Raw genomic sequence first — 20592 nt, forward strand, 5'->3', positions numbered from 1 at the left:
AAATTGCGATCGCTGAGCCGAACGCGATCGCGGGCTAGCGGCGCTCCAAACGCCGAGTGCGAACTAGCCCTGAGGCTAATCCAGCATATAGCGCTAAGAGCAGAGAGAGCCTCACCTCCACATTCTCCTCTGCAATAGCGTCCCCTGCCCCCAGACGCACAGAACCGCAGTTGGCCTCATCTTCTGCTTGTCTGTTCCGGAAAGTTAGTGCTTGTTCCCATCGTCGCAAGGCCTCCTCAAACAGTTCCATGCCTGCCCCGCAATGAAAGATCAAGACATTGTTGCTTGAGCATTTTATCATCATTATAGAGTAGTCACAGCAGCAAAAAAACACTAGAAAGTACTGCATGCTGCTGCATTTTTTAAAATCGGAATCACATGTAGTGTGCAAGAGGCCTGATAAATCGCTGTGTAAAAAGTGACCCCGAGGTGAGAGCTTTTTGGAGGCTGCCATATTAATTTACATTAAACCCCCTAGTGACCATGTAATTTTTTTCTACAAAATAGGCCACTGCAGCTTTAAAGTGAACCTCCGGACTAAAAATCGACTCAGCAGCACTGAAAAGGCTTGGGGCCATATTCTATTGCTGAACTCGCCAGCGCTAAGCACTGGCGAGTTCTTAACTTAGGCGATGGGGGCATCGCCTAATCTAATTAAACTTTAGACCCCCCCCAGGCGGAAAAAAACTCGCTTGGGCGATATAAATCGCCCAGCGAGTTCTTAACACGGAATCCAATTACCCTTATCATGTCTCCGGGAAGCGATGCTTCCCGGCAGACATGAGCGTTAGCTTAGACCTGCAAAAAGCAGGTCTAAACTAGCTAACGCACGTCGTCGCCGCAGCATCTGGGGGTCTCCTTTAATAAGGAGACCCCCAGAGCTCCCCGTCGGGTCGCCGCACAGTTTAGAAGCCAGCGCGCAGCTCTGCCGGGCTCCTCTGTCATACGTACCGCCGCCGATCACCCGCCGCCTCTCGCCGCAAAATCCGTCACGTAATTACAGTGTATCTAACACTGTAATTACTGTGCGCATAGAAGGAGCCCGGGCAAAGCATCTTTGAATCTGCAGCCGGGCTCCCCATTGGTCTGCTGTGTGAGCCATTTTATTGGTTCAGACAGCAGACCAATGGGGAGCCCGGCTGCAGATTCAAAGATGCTTTGCCCGGGCTCCTTCTATGCGCACAGTAATTACAGTGTTAGATACACTGTAATTACGTGACGGATTTTGCGGCGAGAGGCGGCGGGTGATCGGCGGCGGTACGTATGACAGAGGAGCCCGGCAGAGCTGCGCGCTGGCTTCTAAACTGTGCGGCGACCCGACGGGGAGCTCTGGGGGTCTCCTTATTAAAGGAGACCCCCAGATGCTGCGGCGGAAGATGTCGGCGATGTTCGGCGGACGAGTGCGCATGTGTGGGGAGTGAGGCCGTGGTGCTGATGGACAGCACCACAGCGTAAACCTCACTCCCCATCGCTCGGTAACAGGGAGCATCGCTCAGGCTTTCGCCTGAGTAATGCTCCCTAACGATCGGCCATCGCGCGAAGGATATGGGCAATAGGATTTGCCGGTAATCCTCGCGCGATGGCAAGGTGATAAGTAGCTCGCATCTGCAAGCTACTTATCACCTTGAATAGGATATGGCCCTTGGTGTTTCTTTAACAGTTTCACAGCATCGGAACTTTGTTTTTCTTATCCAAGCCTCATTTTTAGCTGCACAGAAGAAAACTGCCCGGGCTTTTTTCCCCTGATGCTGTGCAAAGCATGATGGGATTTCTGATGTTGTTGCTCTCGTTCTGCTGTTTTGGTGCAAATTTTTTTTACATTTTGAATTTGACATTTGATGCCTAGAGTGTGCACCTTAGAGGGGTTATCAGGACACAGGACAGTTGGAACTGTGTCTTCTGCTCCTTGTCACCTCCTTTCAACCAAAAAGATGGCTGCCCCCATGACAAAGATGGCAGCCCCCATGAATCACAAACATTTGCCTGTTCTTTTAAAACAGGGTGGGTAAAAAAATTATATTACCTATCTATTCTAATTAACATAATCAATGTAACTTAATGACAGTATGTTTGTTTAGGCTGAAGTTCCCCTTTAAGGGCTCGCTGCAGGGCTGTACAACTCGGCACACTAGTGATTCCTCCCCCCCCCCCCCTTTTCTGCCCACCAACAGAGTTTTCGATTGGTGAGCTATGATTGCTCCTCCAATGTTTGTTTATTTTTATACAAACATTTTTTATTTTAAATAAATTGTTCCATTTCTTTTAGTATTTTTTTTTAACTTACCCTCCCTCCCACAGTCAGCCTATGATAGCCGATCGCTTCTCAGCCACCCAGGGGGACAGTCGTGTCACATGGCTGTACCCAGTACAGCGCAGCACTGTACCATGTAAATAGACATCGGTTTCGTCATCTAACAGTCTCCTAGCGGCGATCGTCACTGGGAGACTGATGGCGGAGCTCCGTCATTCAAGCGGAGATGTGCGCGCAATCTACTGCAAAACCTCACCTTAGGACTTCACGCCAATTGGCATGTAGTCGTCTTGGGGCTGCCGCCACGTTCACACCAATCGGAGCAGAGCGGTCGGCAAGGGGTTAAAAGCAATACAAGTTGCCTGGCTGTCCTCTGCCTCTAATACTTTTAGCCCCTGAACAAGCATGCAGCAGACCAGGCGTTTCTGACATGATTGCCAGATCTGACAAGACTAGCTGCATGCATGTTTCTTGTGCAATTCAGACACTACTGCAGCCAAACAGATCAGCAGGATGCCAGGCAACTGGTATTGCTTAAAAGGAAATAAATATGGCAGCCTCCATATACCTCTCACTACAGTTGTCCTTTAAATCTTGCATTTTTATCTGCCCGGCTTTCTGAGCTCCTCATACGTTAGTTATTAGCGTGATTAAGTGACTACATCTCTGTGGTGCATATTGACAAGCATAGGAGAACATATTCTATACATCTTACCCATCAGATAGAGGTTCTCTGGGGTGGTAACGGGGATGTTCACCAGCTTCATGTCGTCGTCCTCCTCAGCTTTATCCCAGGAAGTAGAATTACCACAGAGGCAGCTGTGACACGAGTTCACACTTCTAACCTAGAATAACAAACATATTAGCAGTAAAAGAAGATGTAAGCAATGGGACACAAACCTTTCACCATACACAAAGCATGGAAGGACTGCAGTCCCACTAAAGCCCTGTTTACACTTAGGGACTGTTTCCACTACATGCGTATTCTGGTTGCAGAAAACTGACTCCAATGAATGCCTATGGGAAAGCTGCATCAGAAGAATCGTGTTTAGTGGAAACAGGCCCATAGGCATTCATTGGAGTCAGTTTTTCTGCATCCAGAATCCGAGTGTAGTGGAAACAGGCCCTTAATCAGTTGGTTTCGTGTTTTTTCCTTCTCCATAGCAGTGCATTGTAAAAAAAGATTTCAGTTAAAACGTGTTAAGTGTGAACAGTGCCATAGGAAAACATGGGCATTGCTTTGAAAATCAGTTGTCCTTTCAGTTATAATTCAAAGCAACTGATGAAAGGGAACCTTAAAGTGAACCTGAACTGAAAATAAAAAGTCAAACTAACCATACACAGGTCATACTTCCCTCCTGTGTAGTCTACTCCTCAATCTCTTTCTCCTCTCCTGTTTCCTGTTTGTCCACTGTGATCAATGGAATTCCCTGTCCTCCAGTTTAAAAATGGCCATTACCCCATAACAGCTTCCTGGTCAGCACACTGACACTTAACTGTATTATCACCCAATTGAGCCATAGAAAACCATGGACATTACCTTGCACATTTAGTTGTAACGGACAGCTGCTGATATATAACTGACAGCAACTGGTATATTTCAGTTGTGACAAAATATTGTCAGAACTGGAAGGGATCACTGTAAGAAGAAAATGGTGAGCTTCTGAGAGGTAGGGATGGTGAGGTTAGTATGTAATATTCATGTGCAGCTACGTCATGTGTATATTTTAAATAATTTTACTTGCTTCAGGTTCCCTTTAAAGAGAAACTCCGACCGAGAATTGAACTTTATCCCAATCAGTAGCGGATACCCCCTTTTACACGAGAAATCTTTTCCTTTTCACAAACAGACCATCAGGGGGCGCTGTATGACTGATTGTGGTGAAACCCCTCCCACAAAGAAATTCTGAGTACATACTCTTGGCAGTTTCCTGTCTGTGAACCCTGTTGCATTGTGGAAATAGCTGTTTACAGCAGTTTCCAACTGCCAAAAAAACATGCAGCAGCTACATCACCTGCTAACAGTAAAAATGTCACCATGTAATAAATGTCAGAATGTAAATCAGGGATTTAAAAGATTTTATAATGGGCAAACACTGACAATCATTTATACATAATTATTGTAAAAATGAAGCACTTTTTTTTATTACATTATTTTCACTGGAGTTCCTCTTTAACTGAGAGGGATATGGATGTTTCCTTTTAAACAATAACAGTTGCTTGGCAGTCCTACTGATCTCTTTGGCTGCAGTAGTGGCTGAATCACATACCTGACACAAGCATGCAGCTAATTCAGTCCGACTTCAGTCAGAGCACCTGATCTGCATGCTTGTTCAGGGGCTGTGAATGAAAGTATTAAGCCCCGTCTACACGGGTAAATGTGGAGGCGATGTGACTTATCAATCGAGCTGCTAATGCGGCTTGATTGATAAGATCCGACAGGTCGGATCTTGCCACCGCGATTCCCGGCTCGTTCCCCGCGAGGGGACAATGGCAGGGAATCGAGCAGAAGATAAGCGGCGCCGGCGGGGCCGAGCGGGGAATCGAATCCGGCAGGCGAGACCACGGCAGGTACGTGCGGGGATGCGGAAGAGGGCGATCCGGCGGCTAATCGAGCCGCCGGATTGGAGGATTGGAGCCTTATCTACGCGTGTAGATGAGGCTTTAGAGACACAGGATCAGCAGGAGAGTCAGGCAACCGGTATTATTTTAAAAGGAAAAATCCATATTCTTCTCAGTTTAGGTTCCCTTTAACTGTAAACGGGGCCATAGGATTGCAGTACACACGGGAATGCTGTGGACCTGAATAGTAATGAGTGATCAGGTCTGTTTTCTGGCTGTTCCTTTTTGAAACTCAGGTTGAAGATTCTCCTCCAGAAGATGCTGTTGCTGGGAGATAATGCAGGAAGAGGAGGAGCTATTATGCAAGCTGAGGAGTGGTGGTTACCTGTGATTGGATGATTTAATTTTCTCACCAGAAGTGCTCTTCCAATCACAACCTTATATCACTCTCACATCTACATACTGACACAGAGTTCTGGACTTTCAAGGACAACTGTAACCAGAGAAATATAAAGGCTCCATATGTATTTCCTTTTAAGCAATACTAGTTGTCTGGCAGCCCCGCTGATCCTCTCCCTCTAATACTTTTAGACATAGATCCTAAACAAGCATATGCAGATCAGGGGTTTCTGACAAGATAAGCTGCATGCTTATTTCTGGTGCTATGCAGACACAACTGCAGCCAAATAGACCAGCAGGGCTGCCAGGCAACTGGTATTGTTTAAAAGGAAATAAATGTGGCAGCCTCTATATTCGTCTTACTTTAATAGTCCTTTCAGGCTTCTTCCCCACTAAGACGTTGTGTTAGATGCCACGTTAAGGTCGCATAACGTGCCCCTAACGCAACGCATAGTGGGGTTGAAGCTGGACGTCAGATCGAGCCGCGTTATGCAGCTCTTCACGCGTCCTGTGATGCGTACTCTTGGACGCATGCGGCATCACGTGGTCCCGCCGGCCAATCACCGCACAGAGCGGCGCTCCAGGAAGTAAACACTGCAGTTGGAAACAGCTATTATTTCTCATAATGCAAAAAGGCTCCCACAGTGTGATGTCAGCACCTCAGTGCTGTGAGCTGCTGACATCACACTGTGGGAGGGGTTTCACCAAAATATTAGCAATACAGAGCCCCCTGATGTTCAGTTTGTGAAAAGGTAAAGATTTCTTAAGGGAAAGAGGGTACCAGCTACTGATTGGGATGAAGTTCAATTCTTGGTCATGGTTTCTCTTTAATACTGGTTTATTATATTCTAGTTCACGTTTTGTAACCCCCCCCCCCCCCCTCAATAAAAAAGTGCGGTGATGCGCATTATGAAGTGTAGACCCATGCAATTCCTGTACGCGATACATAATGCTACCTTGTTGAAAGTAACTGGTAGCCCCCTGTGTTGCTTTTCAATGTCAGGAAGTGATGTCACTTCTTGCCGGGTGATACCGGGTGAAGCAGAGTGGTCACTAGAAATGGTGCCAGGAACATTACCACTTTTCTCTCAAGCCTTTTTCTCTCTGTCACCAACAGGTTACACAGCCCTTTAGTATAGGAATTATTCAGCAGGAGGAACCTGCCTGTTTAAAGGACCTCTGTCGCGAAAATAGTAAAATTTAGAATAAATGTAAAAATATAACATTAAGTAGTATGTTTCTTCCGGAGTAAAATGAGCCATAAATTACTTTTCTCCTATGGTACTGTCACTTAGAGTAGGTCGTAGAAATCTGACAGAACCGGCAGGTTTTGGACTAGCCCATCTCCTCATGGGGGGGTTCACAGGGATTTCTTTATCAAAATGCACCTAGTGAATGGCAGTTGCTCCGTCCAACTGCCCATAAAAAAAAAAAAAAAACAAGTGTACGGTGAGCAGGAATGCTGGTCAACTTCTTTGTATAAATCTTTTTCAGGGAGTGTCTTTATAAAAAGAATAAAGGCCAGGCTGAGAATTCCCTATGGAGAGATGGACTAGCCCAAAACCTGTCAGTGATGCCAGATTTCTCCTACTAGCTGTAATTGCCAGCAACATAGGAGAGAAGTAATTTATGGCTCATTGTAAAAATAGACAGCAGTGAAGCACTGGGGGCATTTTCTCTATCAATTCCATTAACTTCTGTGATAAAACGTGCATGTTTTCACACATACAAACACACATGGTGAGCAGAAAACTCATACAGAAAACTAACAGACGAGTGTGCTTCCAGCCTCAGCTTATTACACTCACTCTGACCTCTAGTGGAGCAGAAATAGCTCTGCAGACTCTTCCAGCAGCACTTGGGGAGGGGAAGAGAGGTTGGGGGCTGGGTGTTGTATACAAGAGCCTGCTGCACACTGAATAGGGACTGTCTACAAATCTTTGTCCTCAAAACTTTGTATCAGCAGCTGAGCAGATATAGTCATTAGAACAATAGTGCAGAAAAATGAAAGCTTTTTCTCTCTGTGTCCTTAGTTGTCAGTCAGTCTCCCCCCCCCTCCTGCGGCTGCAACCCTTGCAGGGTCTATTGTTACGCCCCTGAGTCTAAGCAACCCCACATAAAACGAAGGCATTTTACTATATAGGATGTGGAGCATTTGGCTGATCTATAATTTGGTTGATCTCGCTCCTCCTACATCCTGATCAAACACCAGGAACTCAGTGTAAATAGTCCCAACACCTGGGGAAGAAATCTGAGAGCAGAATCGGGATGTGCAAGTTTCATTAGCTCTATGCTCACTATGCAAAGTCACGTTAGCTTACTTTACTGTTGGAGTTTGCAGACCAAGCTGTAGGTGTACCTATGAAATAGCCACCAGGAGATTTGGGCGCGGGGCAAAGCCGATACATTGCTTACCCTGCTCCTGCACAAGTCCCGGCGCCGCTAATTACTATCCCTCCTGTGCTGTTTTAATAGCGCTCAAGCAGAGCCAGAGGCTGCAGACAGGCTTTCACGGATGTAAACAAAGTGCAAATAAATACATTTGCATTACTGCTCATGGGGCTACTTCTAATGTTTATGGTTGGCCCCTTATGTTCCCACCCCCAGAGCACTCTGATTGGACCATCATGATGATAGGCAGGCCCAGTGAATGCAACAGCAATGCTCAGAAGCCAGGTGAATGCCCATTATTTATATGAAATCAGTACAATAAGCACAGATTGACTTCAGATTTTCTAAATTGCAAAGCAAGTATATTTCAAGACTTACTGAAGACAAGCTCTGAACAGATCCGGAAAAATTACTGTACAATCCTCCATTGATATGTAAGTGGTTCCCCTTCTCCTTCCCCGAGTTCAGAGACAGAGTCAGATTCTGCTTACTGCTGGAACAGCTAGAATCTATGTGCAAGAGACAGAAAGACACACAGAAAGAAGTAACAGATCCACACACAGGAGTTTTATGACCTCTAACTGGTTATCAGGGAGAGAAAGTGTCAGATATAGCCCTGGATTCCTAAAGCAGACCTGAGCTCTTGCACACCACACAATTAAAAAGTATTTATTCCACATATTGCTGCTGGAGAAATTCACCATGCTGTGTTTGTTTATCCAAATTAAACTCATCAGTAGCTGTGAATAGACTGCAGGAGCTGTGTCTAGGCTTTCTGCTCATAAGTAAACACTGTGGCTTAACCCCATCAGTGCCCCCTGGATAATGAATCCAAGTTAAAAACTTTAGGTTTTTACGATTTCCATAAACTGTAACGAAGATTGATTTTCCATAAATGTTATCATGCTGTGGCTAATCTATGAGAGCAGAGAGGAAGTTCTGAGTTTAGTTCCACTTTAGCTCTTATAGTGTTAAAAAAGAAGAAGAAAAGAACAGAGGCTACTTCCTAAGTAGGATTGGGACTGTACATACACATGTATATCCCTTCAGGTACCTTTTAAAGAGACTCTGAAGCGAGAATAAAACTCGCTTCAGAGCTTATATTCAGCAGGGGAATGTGCGCTATCCCACGGCTGAACGGGGGTCCCTTACCCCCCAAATCCCCCCTTGCAAAAACTATGACCAACTTGGTCATAGATTTTGCTGCTGCTGGAGGCAGGGCTAACCGACGCAGCCCTGCCTCTCAGCGCGTCTATCAGCGGCGCATCGCCGCCTCTCCCCCGCCCCTCTTAGGCTGCATTTCCACTTGTGCGGAATCGCCGGGAAATCACCGCAGACGAAATCGCATGCGGGTGCGATTTTGCATGCGTTTTTCCCGCGATTTCACATAGGGTAGTAGGTGGGCGATTTTAACCATGTCACTGCCTGTGTAAATTAACATTACCTCCTATGCGAAATCGTGGGGGAAAACGCATGCCAAAACCGCATGCGATTTCCCTATTAGATACATTGTATGCTATTCACTTAGCGGTGTGTGGGGAGCGAATTCTGACGGCTCTGCCGTGCAGATTTTCCCGCACTCAAAAACGCTCCGCACAACGCACAAGTGGAAACAGGCCCATCCACTTGTATTGGCTGTGCGAATCCGCATGCGGACAACGCATGCGGATTCGCTATAGTGGAAATGAGCCCTTAGCGAAGGAAGACAGAGGGGCGGGCGAGAGGCGGAGATACGCGCTGACAGACGCGTGTAAGGCAGGGCTGCGGCCATTAGCCCTGGCTCACCAGAAAGAGATCCCCGCAAACAACGGAGGGGATTTGGGAGGTAAGGGACCCCCGTTCAGCCGCGGGATAGCGGCTGAATACAAGAGCTGAAGCGAGTTTTATTCTCGCTTCAGACTCTCTTTAATCCTTGCACTGTATAGAGCTGCACTTAAAGGACAACTGAAGTGAGAAGTATATGCAGGCTGCCATATTTATTTCCTTTTAAACAATCTCAGTTGTCTGGCAGTCCTGCTGATCTATTGGGCCGCAGGAGTGTCTGACTCAACAGAAACAAGAATGCTGCTAACCTTGTTAGATTTGACAATAATGTCATAAACACCAGATCTGCCCCATGCTTGTTCAGGGCCCATGCCTAAGTATTAGAGGCAGAGCACCAGCAGGACAGCCAGGCAACTGGTACTGCTTAAAGGGAACCTAAAGTCAAAATTGAAAAAAAAAAGTTTCACTTATCTGGGGCTTCTACCAGCCCCCTGACCCCCCATCTCCCCAATTTCACGATTCTCTAGTCCCCCGCAGGGACTACGTTCTCGATCCCAGAGGCGGGAGCGTGATCGAGTATGCACACGGCCAGGACTGCACCGGTGTGTTGGTCGGCAACTGGCGTGTCGCTGAAAGCAAAAAATTAGTCACTGTGGGGGACCAGAGGATCATGGAATGAAGAGGCAGGCACAGCGCGGCTGCAGGGAGCTGGTAGAAGCCCCAAGTAAGTGTAACACCTGATCTGCTGCATGGTTGTTCAAGGTCTATGGCGAAAAGTATTAGATGCAGAGAATCAGCAGGACAGCCAGGCAACTGGTATTGCTTAAAAGAAAATGAATATGGCAGCCTCCATATACCTCTCACCACAGTTCTCTTTTAAAAGGAAATAAATATAGCAGCCTCCATATCCCTCGCTTTAGTTGTCCTTTAAGATATCAGTGTTTTCTCGACAAAGATGTATACGCTCCGTGCCTCCTAGTGTGAATACGGCCTTAGTGTTCCTCTTGACGTACACAATGTGTGGCATTTGGCCGTACCTTTCTCTAAGGCTCCAGTCTTAGGTCCTAGAAGTAACTGGCACGGCTGTCGGGACGGGGCTGCAGTTTTCTTCCTTCCTCGTCTTCTTTTAAAATGATGAGCCAGAAAAACGACAGATACCGTGCCAACTGCAGCTCCCAGCGCCGTCACTACCAGAATTTTCTTTAGCCCAAGGGAAGATTTCAGCTGCAGCACAACACAAAACCAATCAATAAACCTTTACACAAAATCGGTAGATATTACGAATTAGCTTTTAGCATCGCTTTTATATGCAGTTGTGTCTACAAAGCAGGGCAGATTTATCAACAGAGTGGCGTAAAAAAACTGGAGCAAAAGTGGCCCATAGCAACCAATTAGGATTTCAATTTTAAACAGAAGAAAGAATTTGATTGAATGCTCAGAGTAACTGTTCCAGTTTTGCTCCAATATTATATGCATTTGTCTCGATAAATCATCCCCTCTATAGTTCTAGACTATCAGAGTACTGCTCACTGACGTTATTAATTAGACTGACCCGTTGCAAAGATTTTGGTCTTAAACCGGTACTCTGTAAAAAGCAATAAGCCCTTCAAATGTTTGTACATCATACATTTATATTTATGTACAGTTTAGGGGTGAGAGATGCAAGTTTTAGGGCTGGGACCCACAGGAGCTGTTTCAGCCACCCTTTGGAATCACCGGCGCCTCTGGGCTGTGTCCCGAGGGACTAAGCAGTGGCGAGACAGGTGAGCGGCGATGTGGACGTGATCGACGCAGGACTTACCGTGCCCATTTCGCATCCGCTCTAGTGTGAACTGGCACGATTGTGCTTCAATGCAAAGTAAAGGATCGCTGCAAAATCTCTTTTCAAATCACTGAGTAAGGGCCCATTCACACTTGAAAGTGCAAAACTTGCAGGAGTGATTTTCCCGCGATTAAACGCGATTTTCCCTCGATCGCGTTTAGCGCTTCTATAGCACTGAAACGCGATTGCAGGGAAATCGCTTGAAAAGGTTGCAAGCGACGCGTTTGCGTTTCACGTTTTTGGGCGATTCATTAAGAACGGGCCCATAGGGTTTAATTACACAAGCGCTTTCAAAAGCACTAGTGTTTGAGCGGTTTGCCGAAATCGCTGGCAAAACGCTCAAGTATGAATGGGCCCTAAAAGAGTTTTGCAGTGATTTTACTACCCAAAGCCACAAAAAAAAAAAAAAAAAAAAAAAGAGGCCAATTGCAATCGCTACCAAAAGCACTCTCAAAGACTGTGATTTCTAGTAGGCCCCACCCCTGCCTGCTTAGAGCCCTTTTCCACTACTGCAGAAATCGGGCCAAATTTGCAGTTTCCTTGTAAGCAAATCACGCGGGGAAACTTTGCCATAGCTTGCCTTAGCGACTCGGCCGAAACAGCAGCATTTTTTCATGGGGGTGGCAGCGAATCCCATAGCCATGCATGGCACAGCTTCCGGGATTCCGCTAGCGTTCTCGCTCAACAAGGAAGTGCAGCAGGGCGTCTCGCAGGACGCACGGTGGTTTGTGGAAACGGGCCCTTATGGTTCTGCATTTTGGCAGTTGAGTGTTCAGCCGGCACAGAGTGTGCTGCTCAGGTCCATGTGGCGTTTGAGAAACAAGACACCGCGTCCAGTCATGTGTTCATACAACGTACCTGAGTCACAGACTTGTAGCAGGACAGAGGGAACTCTGCAAGGCGCCAGGCGGCTGCTGCGATTGGATGCTGCGTCTCTGGCATTGCGTCTTCTAATGAGGCCATTCATCTCCCAGATCCTCTTCCTGGCAATCTGCAGAGTAACGAGAAATAACTCTTTCTGGCAGGAATACAGATGCTCATTTTGCTGTGTTTGTTTGCCCGGCCTGCTCACAGCTTGATAGAGTGAGTGGATTATTATTTCTATTTATTGTTTGAGATGATGAGTGCAGCAGCGCGGGGGGGGGGGGGGGGGGGGGGTTGTGCTGGTGGACTCCCCCCGATGTACCCGATGAGGTTTGGGGCATCTCTTGACTTAAGTTTGACAGCACAGAGGTGTTTGTCTCACTGTTGATGCTCTAATTGTGCAGGATGTGTTTATATTCACCATTAGTCCCCGGACCACAACATAGATTTTCCGTCCATAGACACATTTTAGAACAAACAAGTTGAAATCAATAGCCTTTTGTCCAATTCACATGTGCTGGGAAAAAAATGGCACGGCTAGAGGAATGTGGATGTGTCTCGCATGAGAGCTGTGCATCTTGTAAGAACTTGCATACAGGCTCTGTGTGGACACCTTTAGCCATAGGCCCTGAACAAGCATGCAGATCAGATGTTTCTGACTGAAGTCAGACTGGATTAGCTGCATGCTTGTTTTTTAGGTGTGCGATTCAGCCACTACTGCAGCCAAAGAGATCAGCAGGGCTTACCAGTAGTCTCTAGTCGCTTAAAGGGAACATAAATTGAGAAGGATATGGATTTTTACTTTTAAAATAATGTTAGTTGCCTGACTCTCCTGCTGATCCTGTGTCTCTAATACTTTTAGCCATCGCCCCTGAACAAGCATGCAGATCAGGTGCTCTGACTGAAGTCAGACTGGATTAACTGCATGCTTGTTTCAGGTCTGTGATTCAGCCACTACTGCTGTCAAAGAGATCAGGACTGCCAAGCAACTGGTATTGTTGTAAAAGGAAACATCCATATCCCTCACAGTTTAGGTTGTCTTTAAGTGCTGGAGACTTTTTGGTAAGAAGACAGGGCACAGCGACATCATGCCGCACAGACACATCTCTCTCGCCATTCACGCTGCTCTCCTGATGCTGCAGCCCACTCGCTTAGCCTTCGGCATGACAGAAGAGTTCCGTGAGTTGGTCAGAAGCCAATTTCATTGGTGCCTGACCATGTGATCACTGTGAGCCAATCACAGTGATCACAGGGTCAGGAGCCAATTAAATCGTCTCCTAACCGGCTTACGGAGCTCTGTTGTCATACCGACAGCAGTGCAAGTGGGCTGCAGCGATAAGAGAGTGGCGCGATTGGTGGTAGAGTAAATGGAGGTTATTGAAATCTACGCCCAGGCAGGGATGACAGGTCCCAAACGCAGCATAGATTTCAATGACCAAGGTCCAGGAACGGTTAAAAGTGAATTACTATGGCAGCCTCCTTATCTCTCACACTACAAGTTCACTTTAACTACAACTCAGTGTACTCTAAGTTACCACAGCTGACCTCTTTTATCATTTCCATACCAGAAAGCAGCCCTGAGGGCTGGAACCCACAGGAGCGCTTTTAGCAGCGTTTTGGCAGCACTGCGATACGCTAGCAGTTTGCCCAAACGCTGTGCTAATGTTAATGGATGGGGCAACTTCCACAGGAGCGTTTGCGTTTCTCAGAAACGCAAACGCAGGACCTGCAGCATTTTGGGAGCGCTAGCGCTTCAATGTAAAGTATTGAAACGCTAGTGGAAACGCTCAGCAAAACCTAAACTGAGCGGTTCTGCTAGCGTTTTGCGGTGCAGCGCAATGTAACAAAATGAAAAATTATTCACACGACCAATCAGGATAAAACCGCAAACCGCAAAACGCTACGCACCCGCTGGGCAAAAAAATACAATGTTGCAAAACGCGACCGCAAACGCGCATGAATCCGCTTGCAAACCGCTGTTACAAATTGCTAGCGGTTGCGTTTAGCGTTTGCGGTTTGCAGTGGGTTCCAGGCCTGAAGCTCTCTAATATTCCCATGAAAATGCACAAAAGCCACAATCCAGACCTACATACTGGTTCCAGGTGATTCTAATAGTCAGATAATCAACACTGCAGCTGCATCCTCAGAAGCAAGTCAGCAATGACAAAATGTGAGCAATGCCTGTATCTACCAACTGTTTCACTTTCTTACATGAACAACACTGCAATAAGAGATGAATAGCGCCATCTATGGGACAATTTCAAATATTCGAATTACAAAAAAGCTTTCGATTTTTTCGAGAGATCCGATCATATTTATCGAATTGCCATAAAACCGGTTCATTTTATTGTATTGTGTGTGGCCACCTTAAAGTGATCCTCAGGACTAAAAATCTACTCAGCAGAACTGAAAAGGCTTGGTGTTTCTTTAACAATTTAACAGCATCAGAACTTTGTTTTTCTTACCAAAGGATCATTTTTAGCTGTATTTTTATCTATGCTCCACCCATCAAAGAAAAAAAGTCCGGGCTTTTTTCCCCTGATGCTGTGTAGAGCATGATGGGATTTCCTATGTTGTTATTCACATTGCCTAGCAACTGGGAGAGGTGCTCAAGACACAGGACAGTTGGAACTGTGTCTCATGCTCCCTGTCACCTCCTTTCAACCAAAAAGATGGCTGCCATCATGAAATCAAACATTTGCCTGTTCTTTTAAAACAGGGTGGGTAAGAGATTATATTACCTATTTTAATTAACATAACTAATGTAACTTAAGGTGCTATGATTAAGGACCAATGTGTGTCTGAAACATGTTATCGAACTTTTTACCTGTGTGATCTGCATCAATAAAGAATTTGATACTTTTGGAACATCGAGCGGAACTTCACATTTTTCAACTATTAAAGAGACACTGAAGCGAAAAAAAAATTATGATATTATGATTTGTATGTGTAGTACAGCTAAGAAATAAAACATTAAGATCAGATACATCAGTCTAATTGTTTGCAGTACAGGAAGAGTTAAGAAACTCCAGTTGTTATCTCTATGCAAACAAGCCATTAAGGCCCAGTGCACACCAAAACCGCTAGCAGATCCGCAAAACGCTAGCGGTTTTGGGAGCGGATTTCAGAGCGATTCTAGGTATGTTTAGAGAGGTTTTCTAAACATACCTAGCGGTTTTGGGTGCGTTTTTGTGTAGCAGATTACACATATTGTTACAGTAAAAGCTGTTACTGAACAGCTTCTGTAACAAAAATGCCTGGCAAACCGCTCTGAAGTAGCGTTTTTCAGAGCGGTTTGCGTTTTTCCTATACTTTACATTGAGGACGAAACGCTTCCGAAAACCGCAAACGCGCAGCAGGAGGCGCGTTTGCGGCTTGGCAAAAACCGCAAACCGCCGGTGTGCACCATCCCATTGCAATACATTAGACAGGCGTTTTTATAGGCGGATGCGGCCGGCGGATCGCTCCAAAAACCGCTCGGTGTGCACTGGGCCATAGGGCCTGTACACACTGAAAAACGCAGGCAAAAACGCAAGCGCATGCGTTTTTAAAGTGCCTGTAGTTTTAAAAACGCATGCGCTTTTGCCTGCGTTTTTTGTGCGTTTGCGTTTTTCTTGTAATTGCTGATTGGCTAAAGAATCCTTTGTTTTTTTTCTAGTTTACATTTCAACAGGAATCAGGACATTGCAGAGTCTTCTGGGATACTGACTTCTGAAAAACGCAGGCAAAAACGCAAGCGCATGCGTTTTTAATGCGTTTTTCATGCGCTGCGCTTAAAAAAGCGCAGCAGGCACTGCGTTTGCGTTTTTTTAAAAACGCATCGCACCAGTGTGTACAAGTCATCACGATTTTCATTCTTTTTCAAAAGACCTTGCGTTTTTAAAAACGCATGCGTTTTTAAAAACGCAACGCAAGCGCAGCAGTGTGTACAGGCCCTTACTCTCCGTGGAGAGGGCTGTTATCTGACTTTTATTATCTCAACTGTTTTCTTTTCCTCTGCTAGAGGAGAGGTCATTAGTGCACAGCCTGCTCTGAAAGACTCATTTTGAATGCTGAATGTTGTGTAATCTGCACATATTAGAAAATGATGCAATGTTAGAAAAAACACTATATACCTGAAAATAAAAGTATGAGAATATTTTCTTTGCTGCTAATCTTCTAGTAATTATTCATAGTACACAACCAATTCACTATATCATATTTTTTTTTTCGCTTCAGTGTCTCTTTAACCACCCTGGCGTTCTATTAAGATCGCCAGGGCGGCTGCGGGAGGGTTTTTTTTAAATAAAAAAAAAACTATTTCATACAGCCAACTGAAAGTTGGCTGCATGAAAGCCCACTAGAGGGCGCTCCGGAGGCGTTCTTCCGATCGCCTCCGGCGCCCAGAATAAACAAGGAAGGCCGCAATGAGCGGCCTTCCTTGTTTTGCTTACATCGTCGCCATAGCGACGAGCGGAGTGACGTCATGGAAATCAGCCGACGTCCTGACGTCAGCCGCCTCCGATCCAGCCCTTAGCGCTGGCCGGAACTTTTTGTTCCGGCTACGCTGGGCTCAGGCGGCTGGGGGGACCCTCTTTCGCCGCTACTCGCGGCGGATCGCCGCAGAGCGGCGGCGATCGGGCAGCACACGCGGCTGGCAAAGTGCCGGCTGCGTGTGCTGCTCTTTATTTGATGAAAATCGGCCCAGCAGGGCCTGAGCGGCAGCCTCCGGCGGTGATGGACGAGCTGAGCTCGTCCATACCGCCCAACTGGTTAATGACAGTAGGTTTGTTTAGGCTGGAGTTCCTCTTTAAGGGTAATGCAGGTTCTGGCAATCCCTGGATCCCAAATTACTTCTCGCTCCAAGTTGCTATGGAGAATTTTATTTATTTATATAGCGCCAACATCTTCCGAAGCGCTGTACAGAGTATATTGTCTTGTCACTAACTGTCCCTCAGAGGTGCTCACAATCTAATCCCTACCATAGTCATATGTCTATGTATGTATTGTGTAGTGTGTGTATCGTAGTTTAGGGCCAATTTAGGGGGAAGCCAATTAACTTATCTGTATGTTTTTGCGGTGTGGGAGGAAACCAGAGTGCCCGGAGGAAACCCACACAGAAACGGGCAGAACATACAAACTCCTTGCAGATGTTGCCCTGACTGGGATTTGAAATCGGGGACCCAGTGCTACAAGGCAGGAATGCTAACCACTACGCCACCGTGCTGCCAAAGCATGTAGTAGGGAATAGTATTTAACACCACCGGGAATTTTAGAGAAGTAACTAGTTTTCTGCCTTGTCTACACATTGACATTTTGTAACACTCTTAATTACAGCCCTGACCCCATTCAATTACACTAAAAATGGGACAGCGCTGGGTTATGCACAGAAATGTATGCAGCAGTTTACTGTCAGGAAGCTGGGCCACACAGTGCATAAGCGAGCCCATCAGACAGGCCCTCGGCCTGAGTACACACTGTTCCAGCACAGGGTTTCTCTTAAAGGGACTCTGAGCACCTCTCATGGGCATGCCTTTAAGAGCCGACTTCCAACAAAGTCGTGCTATGACCCCTCTGGAGGAGCCTCTTGCAATGGCCATGTGCGTCACTTCCTCTACCTGCTTCATTCAGTGGTGCACTTCTCTAACAGAGAAGACAGGGGTGACCCCGAAGTTATAACATAGCCAAGATGGCAGCCGCAATTTTTAAATTGAATGAAAACTATTTGGTGTAGAACTGCGATTCAGACATCCAATGAAAGAGAAGAGCACAAATTACAGAAAGGTATGCATCTTTAAGTACTTTGCAGTACTGGTCGGAGTCTTAAAGGCATGCCAATGAGAGGTGCTCGGAGTCCATTTAATCTGGCCCTGGGCAAGAGCAATAACACTGGGCATGTGTGAGTAAAGTCGGTGCATGCCCAGTGCAACGAGGCAGCTCAAGTACAGTTTTTTCTCCTCTGTGCACATGTGCTTCCTTCCACTGCGGATGTGTGGACCTTAACTGCACATGTCCAGTCTGGACGCTCTCAACCATGGCTGCAATCGTGGCCAGAAGAAACCTATTCGATTCACTTTTGTGGGGGACCTAGCATTGGAACAGTGGGCTGTACGAGCACTAATGAGGTAAGTAGCTATTTTTTTATTCACTTCAGGTACCCTTTAAAAAAAAACAACAAAAAAAAACATTTTAAAAAGGGACACTGTAGGGGGGGGGGGGGGAGGGAAAGGGGGTCGGGGGAAAATGAGTTGAACTTACCCGGAGCTTCTAATGGTCCCCCGCAGACATCCTGTGCCCGAGCAGCCACTCACCGATGCTCCGGCCCCGCCTCCGGTTCACTTCTGGAATTTCTGACTTTAAAGTCAGAAAACCACTGCGCCTGTGTTGCCGTGTCCTCGATCCCGCTGATGTCACCAGGAGCCTACTGCGCAGGCCCAGTATGGTCTGTGTCTGTGCAGTACGCTCCTGGTGACATCAGCGGGATTGAGGACATGGCAACGCAGGCGCAGTGGTTTTCCGACTTTAAAGTCTGAAATTCCAGAAGTGAACCTGAGGCGGGGCCGGCGCATCGGTGAGTGGCTGCGCGGGCACAGGAGGTCTGCGGGGGACCGTTAAAAGCCCCAGGTAAGTTCAACTCATTTTCCCCCGACCCCCCTACAGTATCCCTTTAACAAGCAAAGTACTTGTGCAGGAGTGTTTTGGTAGACTGCAATAATGAGAACTGCATCATTTTTGAGTGAATTTTGAGGCAGGGAGCACACTTATCAAAATCGCACGCATTTCGCGGCATAGTGGAAAACATATGCAAAATTGCTTAATGCAAGTCTGTGGGCCGCACAAAAATTGCATTGGTGTGTGATTCACAATGTGATTTTAAGTCCATTTTAAAATTGAACAGCCATTTCCTCTTTCCTGCAAACTGATTGTGAATCACATGCGATTTGCCTATAATGCTCTCCCATGGAGCCGAAAAGGCAGGCGTTTTTGTTAAAAATAGATCCAGTAATGTATTTTTTCTCTTTTGTTGAAAAAGCAGATTATTAAAAATGCAAACGCATAAAAAGCCAAATCCAAAAACACAAATGCAGAAACAAGCCTGCCTGCTTTTCTACACAGACATGTCTGCACCCATCCTAATACCCATCCTAATACTACGTACACACATGCGACAACGATCGTTCGTTGAGAACGACGAGCGAACTTTTAATTGATGAAAGAACGACCTAAGTAAAGATAGTTTTAAAAGGCGTGTAACGATCTGATCGTTAGAATGAACGTTACATCACGTAAAGCAACTATTGCGCCTGCGCATAAAAATGAGAAGTTTTACGGAGAAATTGTGAAATGCGCATGTCAAGCCTAGTACGAACGACCGTTTCCAACGATGTACTACTTTTGCAAACGATCGTCGTTGGTGAAAATCCGCTTAGACAGAACTTTCTTTTGTAGCGATTTGGCTCGTTCGTCGTTTGCCTTAATAGTCGGTGGTTCGTTTTTTGTAACGATCATCGTTGGTAAAGATCGGGGAACGATCGTTACAAACGACTATAGTCGCATGTGTGTACGCACCTTAAGAGATAACCCGAGGTGACAGACATATGGAGGCTGCCTTACTTATTTCCTTTTAAAGGGGAACTGAGGTGACAGTGATATGGTGGCTGCCATATTTATCTCCTTTTAAACAATACCAGTTGCCTGGCTGTCCTGCTGATCTATTTGGCTACAATAGTGCCAGAATCACAGCAGAAACAAGCATACAGCTAATTTTGATAGATCTGACAATAATGTCAGAAACACCTGATCTGCTGCATGCTTGTTCAGGGGCTATAGCTAAAAGTATTAGAGGCAGAGGATCAGCAGGATAGCCAGGTAACTGGCATTGCTTAAAAGGAAATAAATATGACAGCCTCCATATCTCTCTCATGTCAGTTGCCCTTTAAGCAATACCAGTTGTCTGGCTGTCCTGCTGATCCTCTGCTTCTAATACTTTTAGCCATAGGCCCTAAACAAGCATGCAACAGATCAGGTGTTTCTTACATTATTGTCAGAACTGACAAGATTAGCTGCATCCTTGTTTCTGGTGTGATTCAGGCACTACTGCAGCCAAATAGACCAGCAGGGCTGCCAGGCAACTGGTATTGCTTAAAGTGAACCAGAGACGAAGCACCGTCATGTATTTCACCATATATATCAGTGGGAACATTAGAGAAAACACCTATCCTGCTCTCTGTCTCATTCTTAAATGCTCAGCCTGCCTGTTATCAGCCCTGATAAAATCCCCGACTGAGCATTCAGTCTGGCTTTGCTCAGAAATCATTATAGCTGAGTCTGTCTTCTCTGATGTCTTTTCAAGCCCAAGCCTGCCCCTTCTGGCTCTGCGATAATGACTCCGCTATAATGATTCCTGAGCAAAGCCAGACTGAATTCTCAGTCTGGGATTTGATCAGGGCTGATAACAGGCAGGCTGAGCAGTGAAGAATGAAACAGAGAGCAGGGAGGGGGTTTTCTCTAAATGTTCCCACTGATATATATAGTGAAATAATGGTGCTTTATCTCTGGT

At 46.1% G+C, this 20592-nt stretch overlaps 1 protein-coding gene across 3 annotated transcripts in view; it reads right to left on the minus strand.

The window, feature by feature from the left end:
- The window catches only part of MIGA1 (mitoguardin 1), a 95169-nt gene that overhangs the window by 70645 nt on the left and 3932 nt on the right, over nt 1-20592 (minus strand). For all 3 annotated transcript variants that reach the window (XM_068242468.1, XM_068242466.1, XM_068242467.1), the window contains exons 2-6: nt 12048-12180; nt 10405-10591; nt 7982-8112; nt 2967-3096; nt 116-252 (exon numbers count right to left, since the gene is read on the minus strand). In XM_068242468.1, coding sequence (XP_068098569.1) covers nt 116-252; nt 2967-3096; nt 7982-8112; nt 10405-10591; nt 12048-12152 — 690 coding nt within the window. In that variant the 5' untranslated portion in view covers nt 12153-12180. The remainder of the gene's footprint in view (nt 1-115; nt 253-2966; nt 3097-7981; nt 8113-10404; nt 10592-12047; nt 12181-20592) is intronic.

Source organism: Hyperolius riggenbachi, chromosome 6 (genome assembly GCF_040937935.1).
Source record: "Hyperolius riggenbachi isolate aHypRig1 chromosome 6, aHypRig1.pri, whole genome shotgun sequence".
In the NCBI taxonomy this organism is placed as follows: Eukaryota; Metazoa; Chordata; class Amphibia; order Anura; family Hyperoliidae; genus Hyperolius; species Hyperolius riggenbachi.